Source organism: Triturus cristatus, chromosome 3_1, assembly GCF_964204655.1.
Source record: "Triturus cristatus chromosome 3_1, aTriCri1.1, whole genome shotgun sequence".
NCBI lineage: Eukaryota > Metazoa > Chordata > Amphibia > Caudata > Salamandridae > Triturus > Triturus cristatus.
This window is the reverse complement of record NC_140583.1, coordinates 331,011,887-331,032,426: the sequence shown is the minus strand read 5'-3', so window position 1 is coordinate 331,032,426 and position 20,540 is coordinate 331,011,887. Positions and strand designations below refer to the sequence as shown.

Genomic DNA, 20,540 nt, shown 5'->3' with positions numbered 1-20,540 from the left:
ACAACCGGAGCATACAAGAGCAAGTTAGGAGCAACTGGAGCAGCTTGGGGGTGACCGCAGCAACAGCAACAGTAACAGGGAACAGTGAAATGACAAAAATGAAATGAAAAAACATTTATAAAGCGCATGGCTACCTGGGAGCATCCCAGCGCTAGGACTGACAAGGGGGAGACAGAAAGAACTAAGGTACGAGAAAGGTCTTCAGTTGTTTATGAAAGGCAAGATGATTGGGAACCATGCGAAGGTGTAGTTGCAGGGAGTTCCAAAGTATGGCAGCGTTATAAGAGAAGAGCCATCCACCACTTCTGGCCTTCTTCATCCTAGGGATCTCAGCCAGATGCAAATCATCTGACCGAAGTTTCCTATTAGCCTTGTATGGACGGATCATGGCCGAGTTGATAGGAGGCCCGTTCCCCTGCATGGATTTCTGCACTAGGCAGAGGTTTTTGAATCTAGTACATTCCTGCATTGGGAGCCAATGAAGGGAGCAGAGTACCGGTTTCGCAGATTGTCTATTGGAAGCTCCAGTCAAAAGTCTGGCTGCGCTGTTTTGAACAGACTGTAGTTTGGAAACTACTGTAGTGGGGGCACCCAGGTATAGGGCATTACAATAGTCCAGTCTGGAAAGTATAAGTGATTGGACCAGTACTTTTTTAGCTTGGAAGTGGAGGAGGGGGAGGACTTTGTGGGCCATTCTAAGCAGGCCATAGCAAATGGCTGCCATCTTCCTGGTCTGCACCCTAAAGTTCAGAACCTGATGCCCAGGCTCTTGATTTCTGACTTAGGGAACGGTGAGGACCCATACAGGCTGGCCACATGGAACTGGATTTTAAGCTAAGGGGGTTGCCCAATATCATGAGCTCAATTTTCCCACCATTAAGCTTGAAATGAGACGCATCGATCCAGTTTGAGGTGTCCTCAAGACAAGAATAGAGGCCATTCGTTTTTTGATCTGCATAACGCTACCACCAATTGCGAATCTCCGGCATAGGTCACCATGCGGATCCCAGAGGGGGCTACGATAGCTGCCAGAGGGGCCATATACACATTAAAAAGAGTCGGGCTAAGCGATGAGCCCTGAGGGACTCCGTTCGGAAAAGAGGTAGGTTGAGACGCGATGTTCTCTTCGAATACCTGAAAAGATCTTCCTTCCAGAAAGGAGCACAGCCATTGTAGCACCGTGCCTGTTATTCCTATATTCCTGAGACGGTGAGCCAGGATCCCATGGTTCACCGTGTCGAACGCTGCGCTCAGGTCAAGGAGTATAATGGCAGACGATTCTCCTAAATCTAAGATTTTTCTACTGTCCTCCACCACTGCTAACAGGGCTGTTTCAGTTCTCTGTAGCAGTCGGAATCCTGTTTGAGAGGAGTGAGGCAGGTTGTACGTTACAAGGAAGCAGGAGAGGGTTTGATTGACATATTTCTCTGCGATCTTACCTATTCCTGGCAGAAGGGAGCTAGGGCGGTAGTTGCCCATGTCTGCCGGATCCAGGTTAGGTTTCTTAAGTAGGGCTTTCACCATGGCCCCTTTCCAGTTGGTAGGGACTATTCCTGTGGACAAGGAGGCATTATTCAGGTCTGTGATGGTAGGGGCTATTATCGTACTGCCTGTTTCAGGATGTTAAGCGGTGCGGTGTCATTGGGTGATCCGCTCTTCGCAAGGTGAGGAGTGATTCCTGGGATAGGGGGGGTACCTCTAGTGTGTGTTCGGAAGGATGTGGGTGGGGATCCAACTGCTTGTAGGAGGTATCCCCATTCTCATCCTTTTGCGGCCGGGATTCAAGAATATTCTGAACCTTAGTGGTGAAATATTCTGCCTGTTTATTGCAACGTAGACCAGAAGTGTCAGGTGCTACTCGTGGGGTGGGGGCTTCAAGTATTTTTTTTTAATAATAATGAAGGTTTCTCTTGGGGAGTTGGCGGCTGACAAAATCTTACCCTCGTAATAAGAGGCCTGGGCTTTTTTTATTGCTGCTTTATAGACACTAATAGCTGCCCTATATTCCAGCTTTTTGGTGGGTAAGAAGTCTTTCCATAACCTTACAACACTGTTTTAAGGTGCGCAGTTCAGGGGAGAACCAAGGGGAGTTATTAGGCAGTGGTACAGTGTAGTGCAGTGTGCACTGTATGGCATTAGGAGGAGCAGAGGAGCGGGGAAGTGGGGTTGTGCAGGGGTAATGGGGTTGGTTTGTGCTGCGCTGCACTGTGGTATGCTGTGCTGGGATTAGAAGGGGGAGCTCCATGCTCCATATATTTTCAATCTTCTCAGTCACAGGTCCTGATCTCAGCTCTGATCACAGCTCCAGCCACACCTACACTTGTACCTACCTCTCCTGCCACCCGCCTCCTGCATCCCACTGCCTGCCTATTGCCTCCTGCCCCATTATAATAGAGTTTTATACTGCTGGTAACCCCTGCAGCCGCACAAGGTGGTCTACATCATTTTAAGTGACCCTAAAGGCTCAAATATCCTCAAATTCACTCTGATACAGCAACAAGGGAAATGACTTACCAATAAGGGACCCCCTAGATTGTTGAGCAGTTTGCTGAGTGCCACCCATTCAACCGTCCACCTTTCGTCGGCGATCAGTGCATGTACCAGACCCAGTGTCAGGTTTTTTCTAAAGGTCAGTTACCCAGGTCACTGGTTATGCCACCAGCCACCTAGAAGCTGGATACGGCAAAGATCACGTACTCAAGCGTACTGATGAACAACTGGCGGCTGCTTAAACCTGCTGAAGAGTGTGTCCTCTAGTACCTACAAAGGTTTCAGTTGCAAAAAAAACATCAAGCCCTCCTATAACAGACTGTCAAGGCACACTATGAGATCAGGCCGTGTACGAGGGGGGCTTAAAAAAGGACCCTACGGACGAATTGCAGTTGAACAATATTGTGGAACCACAGTTAAACAGCTCCCTAATAGTATTGGGCAACGATACAGCCGATACAAGAGGCGTTGAATTGGGAAGGGGAGAGACAAATGCTTTGATGCATTGTCCGTTCCTCTTTCAGCCAAAAATTTGCACTAAATTCAGGTTTTGTTTTATATGCAGGAGACACTCTCCTTTCAAGTACCACTGCAGTTCAGGGTCTCCAATCACCCCTTCAACCATTTCAAACACATCGATCACATGATAGTGGTAAAGACAGTGGTAATGATAGCTGCAATAAGGAGTAAAATCCAGGTATTGGGGCAGAGCAAATTAGGATAGAAAAATCCCAGACAGGCACCACAGGATTGAGCCCACAGACCAAACCACACTTCTGAATCCCCAGATACCGTCCGGAAAGGTTGGAATGGTCGTGGCGGAAGTAATGGGAATTGGAAAGTAGGGTCTAAAGCAATAAAGGAGGCCCACCCCCAAGCGGCCCGGAGGCAATGAAACAGAGCTGCTCACTTCTGGTAACACGACGCACAGGAGAAATAATGAGGGAAATTATACCACAACTGAAGTGCTATCTATATCAAAGCTGGACAGTCCAGGCATGCATGAATTAACGCATAAACTGAACTGGGCCTCCTCTAAAGTACCAAAGTCTAAACCTGTACCACCGACAAACAGCTCCTAAATAGAACACTGAACGCCACCTCTACTAGCCGAACTAGCGAGGACACGAAGACATGAGCTCAATGAACAAGACCAGCTTTCTGTTGGCACAGAAGAATGGGAGGACCTGTTGGCAACTTATACACAGGATTCTCCATCTAAAGACAAGCACGCCTCCCCAAAAAAGCAGAATGCATGAGGGCAACTGGAAGAAGAGAAAATATCCACTAACATAAGACCAGGCAGTCCCACTAAGGAGGAGGGACAAACAGATTCCGGAAGTGCCTGGACAAGTCTGATAAAAAACAGTACAACTCTTGGTGGAGGCACTTCAATATCAATCAGATAAAATGGACACCTAACTAACCTTGCTAAATACCCTAGCAGTTTTCATGGTAGCTATCAACAGGAAGCTGGGAGCTTTAAATACCTCTCTCCAAAAGGCACAGGAACATACGCAAGCCAATGATCCAAGCTATGGATATGGCACCGATGTCGATTAACTAGCCTCTCTCCCAACCATGTTGAGCAATCTGTGCATACAACGTAAAATAAATACCTCAACGCCGATACGGGCTGGCTTAAGATGACAAATCAATCACAGTAACTCAGGATAATACAGTGATACAAGATATCAGGGCAACATATCAGGTTAGCAATCAGGCTACATCGCAGGAAGAAGAATCTGATCTCAACGTAATCTCACCAGAACAAAATTCAATAAAGGAGAGCCGGGAAAAATAATCAACAATTAACCAATCTGCAAGTCATTTTATGATCCAGCAACCGGATAACAAAACAAATGCAAAGCAAAGACGAGCCCAAATACGGAAAGGTCTAAATTAAAAATCAGTTAGGGTTTTTGTACCTTTTTAAGCCAATAATAGCTCACAGTCAGACAATCTCGGAAATTATAACTAGAACAGAAGGGAGTCAGGATTACATTTTAGACGTTGGAAAGGGTTTCGACCAAAACCATATTAGAGAAATGCACTGTGCAGACATGTTGAGGCCTCTTGAAAAAGATGTGAAGGAAAATATAAAATCCTTCAATTCTAGCTGTGACGTCCGTCTGAATAGAGGAAGGCGCAGTAGGAAACAAGAGTAAAAGTCCTTTGGCTGAAATAAACTCAAAGCACCAGCAATCTAATAAGTTATCAACAACAATCGCTAACTATCGACAAGAAAAGGCATGCCAGGCAACTACGACAAGGAAGAATAACATAAACTTTTTTCACTCTGACTTCAGTGAGTCAAACTGCATCAGTGTGAGCGAAATTTACTTCACAAGTGTAAATAAAACTCCAATAGCCTTGTTCACACAACCAAGCATGCAAGGGAGGCCAAAAGTACTGCCCCTAAGAAACAATATCAGAACAGCTTGGAACCATGGTGTTCGGGAATTACGGGCAAAACGCTCAGAATCAAGTCTAATCAAATTGATCAAAATGGAGATGGAAGAATGGTAGTCAAAGCGCCCCTAGATTTATTGGTTGCACCTGGATACGAGATCCTTTCAGAGTGCTCAGAAAAATGCAGTTATATTCCAAATGAGAATCATGGTAGGGAAGTATACATCCTCATGGCCACACCTGAATACACATCTAAAAGTGCTCACAATATTTTGAATCAAGGGAATATACTAAGTCTGCTGTCACACATAGCATCGTTGAGGGATGTAACGACTTCCGATTTTGTCTCCATAGAATTTATCAGATGTAAAGATGGACGGTGAGGACACTAAGGCAACATGGAGCACGGCATCCTTTTGTCAAAATATACTTTCAGAAAATTGTATCTTCAGGAATATGGGGATAAGCATCACTATATATACCAAGCTTGGCTACCCTGCCCTATTATTCCCAGAACACATTAATGATGTACAAGTAGATCCTAAAAGAATTGTTACATCGGTGTTCAGAGGAACAACAGGGTCTTCTTCTTTCATTGATAAAGAACATCCTCAAGACAATAGCAGAAGCAGGGTGGAACCCGCAATGCCATTATGGTAAGCCAACCTGACCAGGATTTCAAGGACAATGAATAATCCAAAAAATTGACATTACTGCGAAAAATCACCGACAATCAATACCACTAGCTCACTACGGTTATGTTTGATTTGATTTGTTAAGCACTTGAATGCCATGGCGTCTTTCCGCTGATTGAGGTACATGGGACTAGGGAACTATGAATCTAGGGACCAGATTATGTTCATGGAACATAAATGGATTGGCCAGCAAAATGTCGGATCCAGATTTTATCATCTATCAAAAGCAATTTGACATCATAGTACTACAGGAAACTTGGTTGACAGACCCTCCACATCTTCAAGGCTATTTGCGCTTTTTCAACTCAGCACTGAAGGTGGCAAAGTTTGGACATCTCCAGGGAGGCCTCGCCACTTCTGTCTCAAATATAAGTGCAACAATAGCCCGCGCAGTCGGGCCAACATCTCCAGCAACCATGGCAGTAAATTTACTAACCCCATCGGAAACATCAGGGTAAAAGAGTACTAATATCATATTAATAAATGCTTATCTCCACTCTAAAGGAAAATTAAGGCGGCAAAGATACTGCGCGAGTTCTTGGAGGCATGTATAAGCGAAGAGGCAGCAACAGACATCATTCTCATTGGGGATTTAAATCTCAATTTAATGGGCACCTTTACAGGGGATGAAGTACTTATTCAAAACTCAATTTGGAATATTCCCTCTCAAGGTAAAATCCCACTGGGATACCAAACTAAAACTGGCAAGCTCTTACTGGAGGAGCTCGACCATTTCAATCTTAGAGCAATCAATTGTAGATCCGCCGGCGACAACCCTACTGCAGTCTCTCATTACTCATCAACAGTAAACTCTATATTAGACTACACTTTTGTCTCCTTATCTCTATTTCACCAAATTACTTCATTTCGACTGGACGATAAGGTTGACAGCGATCATTGCCCTGAAGAACTTACAATTCAAACAAACAAGCCCATATTTGATATGACTCAGACCCCTCAAGGTTCAAATTTTACAAATTTGCACAAGCAGAAGAGGGGTGCATGTTGGAAAACGCAACATTTCACTTTGAGTCACGGGTCGGACCGAACGTAACTGAGAAATGGGAGAACTTCAGTACAACAATGGCAACCTATGCTGTCACAAATAAATCAAGGGCACCACAGAGTTATAGTAGCATGCTGCATATATCAAAATCACATAAAAAAGGAATCAAACTTATTAAAAACTCAATCTATCGTGCAATGAGACTTCTTTGACATAATCCCAGTGACAAATTGAATTAGGCACTGCTACGAGAGCAAACGATAGAGTTAAGGAGACAGAAATGGGAAGCTCATAGATTCACAGAGGATGAAATCTGGGCGAAATTGCACGTAAAAAAAAACGATAGTGCAAGAGTCTGGGGAACAATCAACCGCTTCATCCGTCCCTCACATGAGGGAATTTCATTCAAATATCTTGGAGGAAGATTGGGCAAGTTACCTTAGGGCCCACTTCCATCAGGAAATTAAATCCCAGGCTGTAGAAGAAGACACCACACTTCCCCCCCGAAGGAGAGCCTCAGGAGACTTATCGGGCGGAAGGCAAAACATCAGTACCAGTAATATTGTGGGGGAACCTGCCAGTAGATCTACCCTCAAGAAATAAAATCAGGTCACTCAAGCGGCATATAGAAAAGGGAAGGAGAGAGGGGGCCCCAATGGAATACCACCAGTTCTATATAAACAGGTTGTAGACCTCTGGGCCAAGGCCCTCGTTCCACTCTTTAGCGAAATAAGGCTTTCGGGCATACTTCCACGTTCCTGGAGAGTCTCGATAATCTCCCCAATCTTTAAGTCAGGAGGTGAATCCTTGGCAAAAAACTATCGATTAGTGGCTCTTCAGGATAACAAGGGAATTTTTTTGCGGGAACCCTATTAGAAGAGCTTCAGGCTTGGGCCGACGAGAAATCACATATTCCCCTAAACCAGACAGGGTTCTCAAAATCTGTTGGAACAACCACAAATATTTTAACAATGGCGATGTTAATCGACAAGGCTTAGTCAATAAAAATGTCTTTACACCTATGTTTCATTGACTACAGAGCCGCTTTCGAAAATGTAAATCGTAACAATCTTTGGGTTAAGTTGGCAAGCTCGGGTATACCACAGACGTTGTTAAACCTGAAAATAAATCTGCATTCAGATACATGGGTCCAGATAAAACTGGGAGATGGATCCTTCCTGTCAAGGTGTACACCGACTGAGAAGGGGCTCAAACAAGGATGTGTGTTAGCTCCGACCCCGTTTAATCTGTTTTTAGCAGATCTTGTTCCGGCACTAAATGCATGCAACTCACATGCACCAAGGTTAGGTGGCCAAGTATTACCAGGCCTCCTCTATACGGACGACATAGTCTTGATCTGTCATACACAGGTAGGTCTACAACATCTTACCACCACGCAGAAATATTCCGAAGCAAATGGCCTAATTATCAATCTGGAAAAAACAAGAACTATGACGATCAAGAAAAACCTAAAGAAACCCCCAACCTGGTTCTGGGGCAACACATATTGAATCAACATCGGAATATAAATATCTAGGCGTGGTTGTCGACAAAGGGGGCCAGTTTACTGCTCAGAAAAATTGCATCCAACTTAAAGGCCTTGCCTTGGCAGTAGTGTTAAAGGACGTTAATTCCAAACTGAGCGGCCTGTTGATAAAGCCATTGGTTAAGGCAGAGGTCTTCAAACTTTTGGATGCCGAGACCCCCCTGTCAACATTTTGAGGCGTAAGGACCCCCTCTTGACAAAAATGTCTAAACCTGTTGACTAAATTGCGTGGGATGAAAATGTAAATAAGGTTGTGATGCCGCGTATTTTGGGATAGCATTGCTTCATTATTTTGATATTTGTTACACACAGTAACGCTGAGGAAAGATTTTACCCAATCAGTACCCATTTATAACTAAAATACAGCAATTATCATCAGAAAGATTTCAAGTCAACCTTTGTGAAGGGCCTTCCACTCTGCAGCAATACGTGCTGCCACATTAGAAGCTCACCTGGCAGGAAATGTTACATAAGCCAAAGGACTAAAAGTATAAGAGTCACATGTCATCCATACTGGTAGGCAGTATAGTTCAAGAGTGCTTGGTGTGGAGAAGCACAAACTCAGAGTCGAAAAAGAAACAGCATAGTTGGGAGTTTCCTTTAATAATAAGAATTGATTTCTAGCCAAATTAACCCTTTTTGCAACATTAATCAATGGTCTAATAATGTATTCTTTGTAGTGTGCATGCTGTCCTAGGATGAAAGTTAATAGCTCACTATTCTCTATTAGGACTTTAAGTTATAAATTGCAAGTAACAAAAGGATGTCTCTTTTGAAAGCAGTAACCTGCTGATCTCTTCACATCATACGCACTCTGTAATCTACTTGGTACACGTTCTTTGCAGCAGGCATATTAACCCTCTGCACTAACATCACCTAAGTCAAAACCTCAACTATACAACATTCTGATCTCTCTCCAGGAAGATAATTAATCACACGTTATCTTGACATTTATGTGAGGCCTGGTAATTGCCGGGGAAAGAAACGCTGCAGCAGGTGCTTCAAAAGCACAATAAACTTTCACTCACGGCGCCCCCAGGAAGCCAACTTTGTATTCCTTTCCATGAAATGCATTCTCACACTACGGCAGTGAATGTAAAATCCAAATGTAAGGAATAGGCACAGTGGGGACCCAGGGGGTACTGGAACCAGCAAAAAAACCTAAGCCTCTGTAAGCAGTTTACAAAGGCATGTTAAAATGCAAATGGTCTTTAAAGACCTGTGAAAAAACACGGGGGTGCCGGAGATAGGAATCTAGACACTGACCAGCTAAGCCCCACGCAGCTCAAGTTTCACTGCAGCAGCCCGGGCTGAGACACAGTACGGGGGAAGTGTGGGGGGGGGCTGAAGCCCTTGGGCCTGGGCAGAAGTGTGACTGGGAAGGCGCGACCCCCTTTGTATCACTCCACGGCCCCCCTGGGGGTCGCGCCCCACAGTTTGAAGACCCTTGGGTTAAGGTGATACGTGCCAAACTCATCCCAACAATTGCGTACGGCTGTGAAGCACAGAGGGGTATGGATTTGAAAGTACTAGACAACACGATTACAACAATTGATAGGATTATTTTCGGCCTGCCCAAATACACCTCACCTGCACAGATCAGGCTAGAATTCGGTATACAGAAACAGACCCTGGCAAGACAGGGCGCATATATCATTACCTTGGATCTAATCAGGAAAGCCGCATCAGGAACTCTTAATCAATATCTGTGGAAAGAGTTACAACTACACGCAGCATTACCAGCTTCAAAGTATCTCCACAACAACCTAATCAACACGAGGCTAAAGCAGCTTTGGGACACATCGTCCAATAACACCACTTTTAAAAAACTGTTATGGAAAACTGTCAAGCATCTGTCATGGATCGAGGACAATGCTTCTCTCTCCAAAAGGGCTCATGGTTGGATTACTCTAAGTACTTACATAGGTTATTTCACTCGGAAGTAGCGGGAGCGGATACAACCGACTCTCTTCGCTACAGCCTTGAGAAAGTCCTTTTGGATGAAACACGTGTCGGCTGCCTGTTTCGGATGTTATGAAAATTTTGTTTGATAATAGAGACCGCCTTATGGACTTCCTTCTCGCATTCTTGGGGGGCTAAAGCCAGTTGCACAGATTTGGACTTCTTTTTTTGTGCCTCGGTATTTATGCAGTTTACTTACATAGCCCCGGCTGCTCAGAATTATTTTCATCTGGAAGTTTTTGAAGTATTGATTAGGACTTTTACCCTCCCTCACTGGCTCAGGGAGAAAGCAGGCTCCAACTACCGCTTATGTGGCACAGCTCAAGAAGATCTGCTGCATCTCCTATGCTCATGTAAAGAACTCTTGGAAGACAGGAAAAAACTATTAAAACCTCATTTTAACCAGTGAGGGATACGCACTAGGAGACGAGCAGTATTGGCCCTGTTTGCACCCAGAGATCCACAGTTGAACTATTGTCTGGTGAAGTTTCTGAGGCAAGTGGGAAAAAAAATGCCTGAGTAAGGAAGCGGCGGAATAGACTATGTAGCAGCCTCTAAGTGAAGTATCAATGGAACGTTTCACGAGACTCGGAATTCGAAAAGGACCCTTTTTTTTTAGCAGATATGAACGTGCAATGTAATTTTATTACTATTTGTATTAATGATTTTAATAAATGATTTGTTTGTATAGCCATGGTTTTTGGTAACTATGCAAATAAATTAAACCTAACCTAGTGTTGATTAGCCGTAAAGTTTGCCAATCTTCAAGCAATGAGGACAACTGGACATTGATCTATTTTCAAGACCACAACATGCTAAATGCCAAAACTTCGCCTCCAGATTCAAAACGCCACATTAAAAGGAAAATGCACTAATGATCAATGGGTCAGGGATATTTGCTTATGCTTTTCCACCTCTCGTCCTGCTTCCATTTGTCATTCGCAAACTAAAACAGACATCCCTCACACTGATGCTAATTGCTCCAACATAGGCCAGACAACCATGGTACACAACACTGCTGGAGATGTCGGTAGAACCACATCAAATGTTACCAAACCTACAAAATCTTCTGACGCAGAACAAGGGAGCAATACTGTATCCAATCCAATCTTGCGATTTGGCTCCTGAAGTCTTAGAATTCTGATACCTAAACTTACCAAAAGAATGTATAGATATCTTAAAAGTCGCAAGAAGACCCACAACAAGAGCATGCTATGCAGCAAACTTTTAAACGTTCTGGTTATTACGGTCACTCAAAGACAATAATCCTATACAAGCATCACCTCAAAACATTATAGGCAACATGCTTCATTTACAAAATGCAGGTTTGACTTTCATCTCTATTAAAATACATCTTACAGCACTAGCTGCATATCTTCAGAATAGAGAATAGACTTCTCATGGTAGAATTCCTGTAATTAAAGCCTTTTTACTAAGACTTAAGGGTTATTCCATCTCGAGCCCCACCTTCACTAGTGTAGAATTTAAATATTGTGCTAACAAGGTTAATGGGCCCACAGTTTGAACCATTGCGTACATGCCAATTGCAGTTTCTGTCATGGAAACTCACTTTTCAAATTGCAGTTACCTCACTGGGAACAGTAGGAAAAATTCAAGCATTGACTTTAGAAGAACCATTCTTTTAAGTACATAGAGACAAAGAGGTTTTAAGAACTAACCCTAAAGTCTTAACTAAAGTAATATCGCATTTTCACATTGCACAATCCATAGAGTTAACTGTATTCTTCCCTCGACCAGAAACAGTAGCTGAAAGAGAATTACATATATTGGATGGCAAAAGAGCATTAATGTTCTATATGGATAGAATACAGCCTGTCCGTAAAACACAACTGTTTGTGTCATTTTCAAAACAATAAGGGTAAAGCAATTTCTAAATCAGATATTGCACGTTGGATAGTTAAATGTATCCAAACATGTTATGCTAAAGCCAAGAGAACACTACCTATTCCACCAAGAGCCCATTCCACACTCAAAAAAGGGGCTTCTATGGCATTTTTAGGGAATATTCCTATAGCCGACATATGTAAATCAGGTACCTGGACTATCCACATATATTTACAAAACATTATTGTGTAGATGTTATGGACAACAAGCAAATGTTGGTCAAGCAGTATAACGTACTTTATTTCAAACAAATGCACCAAGCACAAGTTAATCACCGCTTACAGAGAGAATTGCTTTTTAGTCTATGCTAAGCATGTGTAGCTGCAGTCACACATGCCATCAAATAGTGAATGTTACCCAGTAAGCATCTGTATGTGGCATGTAGTGCTGTAGATTCACATGCGCCCTCCCTCTTCCCCGGTGACTTGTGCTCTATGTATTTATATATAAATAACATACAATCACCACATGGTCATCTCTATAGCATATTCTATCCTTTCATTCCATCCTCACCCGCCAAACGGAAAACAATCTAACAATAGAGTCGATGACCATGCGCAATGGAAGCAGGAGGAGGAATCACTGTAACTCGTGACTCGAAGAACTTCTACCAAGAAAAACAACTTCCACACTTCCAAGCCCATTACTATGTGCAGACTTATGCTAAGCATGTGAATCTAAAGCACTATATGCCACAAACAGATGCTTTTTGGATAAGTAACATTCACCTTATACTTGATCAACGTAAACTCAAGTAGCACAACCAACTTAGGTTGCAGTCTAGTAGAGGTAACCCTTGCGCAAATATAGGCTAAAATGTACAAAGATACTATCTGAATACCGAAATTGTATGAAAACTGTCATGCCTAGGGGCTAAAATAATACCATTGCCCAATAACTTAATGAATATGATTCACTTTTAGAATCAACAAATCAATATGAACTTCTGAATAGGATAAAGAATCCCCCAAGAGACGGGAAGCCCAAGGTTTTTAAGGGATAGAAGCTACAAGAAACTCTCTAGTTTAAGAGTTTGTGAAATAACAAAAGAAAGCAAAAATCTACCTCAAAATATAGATAAGGTAGTTTGGAACAATCTCTCATCAAATTATTAGCACAGAACCAAGTGCCTGATTTAAAGTTCGTCAGACCGGTTACTCATTCTCAAATGTGACGGATATCCTGTCCACCTGATTGCAAGTGCATTAGGATATAATGCATTTGTAATAAGGCAGACAGGATATCCGTCATGTTTGTGGTAGAGTACTGGACCACTAAACTCGAAACCAGGCCCTCAAGTGCATCATGGGGATGATCAGGTCGAGTAAATTCTCTTCTAAGTTTTATATAAATCAATAATGTTCATACTGGTGCCATAGTTTGAGAAACAGTGTTCCACTTCCAGAAACGATAGAGCTTTCAAAATGCTTGGAGCTAAGCTGAAGGAAATGAATGATAGAGGGACAAAGCTTAAAAACGCTGGATTGGGAGTGAAAAATAAAAGGTAATTCAACCCTCCCATACCTGAACAGATGCATGAATGGGACATGTTGGAAATAAGCTTGAAGAGTTCAAACACAAAAGTAGGAAAACACTTTAGGTTTCTTAGGTCTGCCAAAGAAAACGTAGATTGTCCAGGTCTCAGTTCAGCAGTTGAGAAAGGTCACAAGGCTTTCGTCCAGATCAGCTGATCCCGCAACTGCTTCCTAGACCTGCTGTTAGGGGTTATAATATGGAATGGATGGACCACTAGAGCACATTGTCACTTTTATTAAACGGATGAAAATATTCTATGGATTCTGAAAAAGTAGCATGGTATGTGTTTTTTGTTTGAAAAAGAAGCGTGGCATTTTGTAAAATATGCCTCTTGTGCCTCTTTGACCTAGAGATGCCTACATGTGCCATTCCTAGGACTAACCAGCATATTCTTGCTCTTTTCTCTAGCCATACACCAATGGGAAGCCATGCATTTCTTGTGCGAGTATGATGACCAGAGGAAACCAAGCGCGTCACTGGGAAGGAGGGCAAGGATGTCGAAACAAGATCAAAATGTCCAGGTCTGTGCCAATAAAAAGAATGCACCATTTTATTTCAGCAGCAGGTCTGCAAGTTTTTGTTTTACCTGCTGTCTCAATGCTTTACTTTTATGTCTTCACTTCCCTTGGATTGGCTTCCCATTTCTATCCCTTTGTGGTATATTCACACAGGCCTTTCCTGGGGTGTAATGAGCCCTTTGTTAGATGAATCAATTCTCCAATTATGATAAACTCTGCTCCACACAGTGCTGACTGCAGGAAATTCCAGAATCTGCTACAAATGATGGTTGTGATGACGCAACCCTCACAAGCTAAGGTGCAGCTTCTACACCGCTCTGCTTCTCACACGGCTGCATCGAAGCAATTGTGATTCGTCGCCCTGGGAAACAAGCAGAGACCAAAGCTTTTCTGAGTTGCCAAATGTGTAGTCCGTTGTAGCGGGGCAAAGAAAAGATACTTTGTGACTGTCCTCTCGCCACTTGAAGCAGTTTTACTAAAACTGGGTTCATAGGTTTGCGGGTAAAAAGTTATAATTGTACATTTGCTTTCAAAGCTCAGTGCAGATCCTAATCTGCCCTTCTTATCCGACTTTCCAGAAGCTGCGCTTTGAAGTGAGAAGTGGATTATTACACAGTTAAATTATATTTTATTTTGTTTTTGTCATTCGCAGGAAGGACAAACAGAAATACGCAAATACTTCCAAGACAATATCCCGCAGAAGTGTCAACCTGCAGAAGAAATGATGAATTCAACCACGAAATGTGTTTTAAGAAAAAGAAAAGAAAAAAAAAGAACAGCTGGGGTGAACCGTCCCTAAACGGCAGCAATTGCCTGCCTCTAGGAGCTTAAAGCACAACTATAATATGAGGGTTCTAATCTAGCAAGGGTTGTTTAATAGAGATGGCAATAAGGGTCCCTGAATAGTGATGGATATCTCCATTCTGACAATGTGTTTGTTTAAAAGTGGTGCTAATAATGATTTGCTACAGGTTACGAGGCTGTCAGTCATACTAGGGTTTGCTCTCCCATGCAGGGGCTATTTTTCAAGCTGACGCTTTGTCATCCTCCTCACACATCACAGAGCAGCGAGGCGGAATAGATGCAGTCTGAGCGAATTGAAGCAGCATTAACTCTAACGGAGATTCCCTCTGTCTTGAAGGCACTAATAAGGAATTGACAACACAACCCAGCAGTAGTCGCTGCGGTGGTTAAAGACTATTTTGTTGAATGTTATAATGGGAAAACATCCCCCATTAAAATCTTCACATTTTATCATATTCCATGGCAGACTATGCATGGCTTCATTAATCCAATCCATGCAGTCTTTCAGGCATATAGGACCCAGAATATCAGCGGTGCACTTTGTTTCTAGTGGCACATTTACAAACCACACCACAGGGTCCTACACTCTGTCATGGTGGTGAGTGAAAAACTGACAACTCAGCCATCGAGGTTGTTGCTCCTTCTCACCATGTGCAGTAACAGCCACCCTCGTATGTGATGTCCATAGAACACACGTGTGCATGGAATTCACTGACTGTACAGGAGGAAGCTGTGGACACCTGAATTTTGATGACCAAGTCAGCTGAGCATTTGTGAAGGCGGACACATAAGGTCACCCTGGGTACTTCAAACGTTTCCATAATGCACATCTATTCGTTCCTGCTTTCCTTTGGTTCCCAAGCTCGAAAAAGCCATTTCAGTAAGAGACTAAAGATGCACCCACCATTCCTTGAGTGTGACTCTTGAGTTCGTTACATAGAAGTTCCCCGATACAGAATGGGCTATTTCCATCCAAATACCTAGGAATGGGAATAAACTGATCATTCAACAGAGCGATATCACCTTCATTTCAGCGCTAGTGACCAATTGTCTCTCCTAAGTGAGATTCACAATTAAGATTCACACTAGTTTGCGGGGCACTTACTCTCTTCCTGTGATTTCCAGAGGGCCCTGGTGAGCACATGAACAAATTAATGGAACTCAATTTGGTCATGTAGGCCAGTGAGGAAAGTAGACCCCCTACAACCTCATGGGCCCAACATGCTGCCGCTTTCTCACTCTCAGAGGAGTTATGATATGTTTCTCCTCTGCTGTTCTTGCTCGCACCCCCTAGACAATGCAGTTGCTAGCGCAACAGGCGTGATGTGACCTGTCACCCACCTACTACCTTTCTAGGAGACTGAAAAATCTGAGTTCTGAGAGTTCCGCGCTCTGTTAGTTTTATTTTAGATGTAAAGAGAGCAAGGGGCCAAGAAAGTGCCCAGTCCTGCCTGCCAGAGGCTTGACCCATTCTAGAGTTACCTAATACAGACCTTCCATCAAATACTGTCCATTCCTCCTCCTAGAGGAACCATTGCCATACCAGGGCACTCCTGAATTAGTAGCACAACTTTCTGTTGGCTTCATCCTCTCCTTAGGAGGGCACAGTTATGCTCCACACCAAATATATTTTGAATGAACTGCCCAGAAATAAGCTCACATCAAGCACAGAGCCAACTCCCTTGTAAGGCAGTACCAGTGTGGTGCCCTCAGCCATTGCCCCATGTATAATCTGGATATTCCCATCATCACTGCTTCACCCCACCGCCTATTCGCTCATAGGAGCACCACACTCCGCAAACAGACGTATTCATCGGAACGGAAAGCATCCTCTAACCTTAGTGATTTAATAGCTTTGCAAGCTGCTAATATTTTGCAGTATGTGTCACGCATGTAGCCCTCTTAGCATACTAGTGACGATTACATTGTTTCAGTGTGACTGTACATGCTCAGATTGGATCAAAACAAACGCAATAGCACTTTTTCTTTCAAACCATGTAGTCCATCTATCCATAAAATGGGAGTACAACCTAATATAATCAATAATATGTATCGCTTTGCAAAATCAAATGTATTTAAAATGTAGCATAAGACTGGAAAATGTTTAACAAGGCTAAGGCAGCAGGGGATGGCATCTTTGTGATAAAGTTATATACATACCGCATAGATGTAGAAGCAACACTTTCTACCCCCAGCATATATATACTTTGCTTTCAAATATTTTCCATGTGTTGTGTTTCATTGTTGGCTTTACAACTGAATGGGGACTATTCTTTTGATAGCATGGCATAAAACAGGGTTCAGTCAGACATTTTATGACTTGATCCAATTTCCTTAGATCTGTAATGGCTGTAACTCCTCCAAAGGAATACTTTATAAAATATATGCTCAAACTCGCACTATTAATCAAAAGTATTACATTGCTACACTGCTATGAATCATGATTAGCAGCACATCACACTGGACCTTTCAGTGAACCTGATGTTGGTTTTCTGTTTAACATACAAGCACTGTAAGAAATCCTGACACACACCATCACTAGCTGTATGTCTTAAATGTACGTCTTAATGAGCTTGTGTGCTACAAGGCCACTTTGCTATATGCTGGTGTTTTAGGGCACAGTTGGTTGTGTTCAGGCCACTTGCAATGATCTAAGTGCTTTCTTTCTCATTTTATGTAATAGTTAAAGAATTAATAATTTACGTCTATCAAGCACCTTGTGGTATGATAAAATATTTACTTTGAGGTTTATGGTTTCAAAAAAACTCTTAGTTTTCTTTACTTTTTTCTGCTTTGGACCTCTAGACCTGCTAATGTCGCTAAGTGGAATATGAGGAGCCAAAGGAGGCCCACAAACTACAAGAACGGTTGTGTTGAGATACATTTACTATCAATAGTGGTTGTTGCATTGATTTTTTTCTCAACTTATCACCACCACCACCAGCTCTATTTTCTTACTGTCTAAAACAGGGATTAAGGGGCATTTTCAGGCTTTGCAAAAGGTAGTAAGCAGTCCCTTTAATTCTCCTACAGCAGGTCCACATATATCAAAATGTAGAACATTGAGGCAATTTCCTTACCTAGGTTAAGCTATGCTAAGAAGACAAAGAAACATTCTAGTTTTTCAGTTCTGCGTAGTACTCTACTTTTCTTTATCAATAGGTGCCGGTTCATTAAACGACAATGCTCTGATCATCAGCATTGACATGAAAAGAACATTTTGTGGTGCTTTCATAGCTTTGCTTGATGCTGTCATGACTGAATCTGTTTTTTCCTACTTTCATGGAAATGGAAGCTTGTGCCTCCTAAGGACCAGATTCTGTTCCTTTTAGGAGATGCAATTGAACTTAGATTGACAATTGACCAACCTTCTTGACCACGGACACTGAACTCTAGAGTTCCATGATTGGAATGCTTTGCTGAGTGGACATTCTCCCTCAACTGCCCATCTTACGCAAGCCTGTTTAGCAGTCTCAACTTGTTCATATTGCCTGGGCCCTTAGTTTAAGGACTCATTATAGGTCCTATCATCCTTCGAACTTTGAAGTATGTCCCTTCTTTACCTCCTCAAGGACCTGCTTGGATGCTTGCTATATTTAGTGTAGTTCTCTAGCAGACCCCCTTCTTCTCCAGCTAAGATCATATGGTGTAGAACATAGTGAGGACATGCCTTCTCCTGATAATTACATTGGTGGAGTATGTTCCATAAGACACTCTCGTTGTTGTTAGGCCTTGAGATAAACTTGGGATATATGGTTTCACCTCTGTTCCCCCCTTAATTTGTTTCAGCCACTTGGTGCATCACCTCCTGATGATTTGAACGAGTGTGTGATGATCCGGGTGTCTTCTTTGGAACAGTTGCTTACCTTTTGATGAAGCATTGTTGTAACCTAATCTTAATCTGTGAAGGAGTTTTTTTATTAGAACCTACCAGGGCGATTTCTGAAGGAAGTGCAAGACCAAAAGGATGGCTCTATGTTCCCCCTTTACTCATCCAGAATGCAAAGACACTGTAGTGATGCTAGAGATTTGTATCTGAGAAGTTCAATGAGAATGAACTTGTGTGAAAGGGGATGATGTATGCTTTCTTAATCGCATTATTCAGATAGCTGCCTTCTCACTGAGCCATTATTTTGTGTAGTGAGCTCAGAGGAATAAAGTCAGGAGCATGATTAATTCATTTCTTAGTGCACAGCCAGACGTTAGTAGAAGACTTTAGCAACAACCGTCCAGTATATTCCATTGTGGCTCAACACAGAGACAGAAATAGCAGAAGAATAAAGTAGATCTCCCAAAGAAAGACATCCAAAGCTCTGCTGTCGTGCACCTCTGGGAGTCAGCACATCCAGGGTCAGTGGCAATGGGGAATAGGCAGCATGAATGTGCTCCTTTACATTATTGAAATGGCACTTTATCTCAGTAAGTATCAGCAGTTAATATTTAAGGTGCTTCCTTCGTCTAGACAGTCATGAAAAAGAGCATTAGTGTAGCACCAAAATGTTACCTTGTATCTCATGCTGTCTTGACCTTTCTGCCTTTACTGTTATATCCCTGTGAGGAAAATGTCCTGGGATGTTTTAGACTGGTTATAATGATAAATATGCTTCTTGGGTGTCATCTTTACTATGACCCTCATAGGTACCAATATTCCACATATTAATATTTAATTAAAGTGCATTGTGTAATTATTTTAAATAAGAGATTAAATGATTTAAGCAAACTAAGGGTATATTCAAATAAATGCTGTTGCTTGTATTAAAAGAAAATCTTTACGATGATAGCCTTTAGAAACCAAAAAAATATGTGATGCAAAACTGCCTTATAAAGTACTGAATAAATTCTATTTGGCTATAAAGAATTCAATAAATATGAGTTACCGCAATTTCATGGTCTCTGTCTTCTTGAGTGAACGGGAGAGTGATGGAGAGAAAATTAAAGATCACAACTGCAAAAAGGCACCACACACACACTAAAGAGGAAAACCTGGATTCTTTATTTAGTCTGGAATGTGACATGGCATTGTCTGTGTATATGCTGAGAGGGCCACATTTATATTAAGTGCATCCAGGTGCAGATAGCTAAGAAGTGGATAGTGGGAAGAAGGACGAGGGGACAGCTAATGTACAGCTTTAGGAGAGGTTTGCACCAGCTAAATCACATATCAGCTAAGAAAATGTGCTTAATGTATTAAATAAAATTATGATATACTTTACAAAGTTGCAACAGTGTCTCTCCATTAGATTATTTGACAGGTTTCTGTAAGAAATTGGGTTATTATTTGGGGTGGGTGACTACCCACCTCAAGGAATAATCACAGCCCTTATCAGGGTGACCCCTCAAAGTCTTTAAATTAACTGAGTTCATCCCCCTGGTAGCTGTGACAGATAGCAGATATACTTAACTCAGGGCAATATATAAAGTATTCGGTACCAAAACCATGATAAAGTCAAAATACAAAACAATAACAATCCCAAACCGAATTAGAAAAATAGAGTACAAAATGATATAAACACCAAAACAGCAAAACTCCAGTAAGGGGAACCCAAGATATGAATTTTCAAAGTTTTGATTGATAATAGCGCCAAAAAGCGCAAAGCACCATTGGTAGTCTAAGGTTGCATTAGACATGGACCTAGGCGGAATTTGAGGCTGACTGCGATGGAGAG

The 20,540-nt window shown here is 42.3% G+C and overlaps 1 protein-coding gene across 4 annotated transcripts in view; it reads left to right on the top strand.

The window, feature by feature from the left end:
* Positions 1-19,756, top strand: part of LOC146860205 (uncharacterized) — a 515,433-nt gene extending 495,677 nt beyond the window's left edge. For all 4 annotated transcript variants that reach the window (XM_085644046.1, XM_085644048.1, XM_085644047.1 and 1 more), the window contains exons 11-12: positions 13,961-14,073; positions 14,723-19,756. In XM_085644046.1, coding sequence (XP_085500172.1) covers positions 13,961-14,073; positions 14,723-14,795 — 186 coding nt within the window. In that variant the 3' untranslated portion in view covers positions 14,796-19,756. The remainder of the gene's footprint in view (positions 1-13,960; positions 14,074-14,722) is intronic.
* Positions 19,757-20,540: the final 784 nt, after the last annotated feature.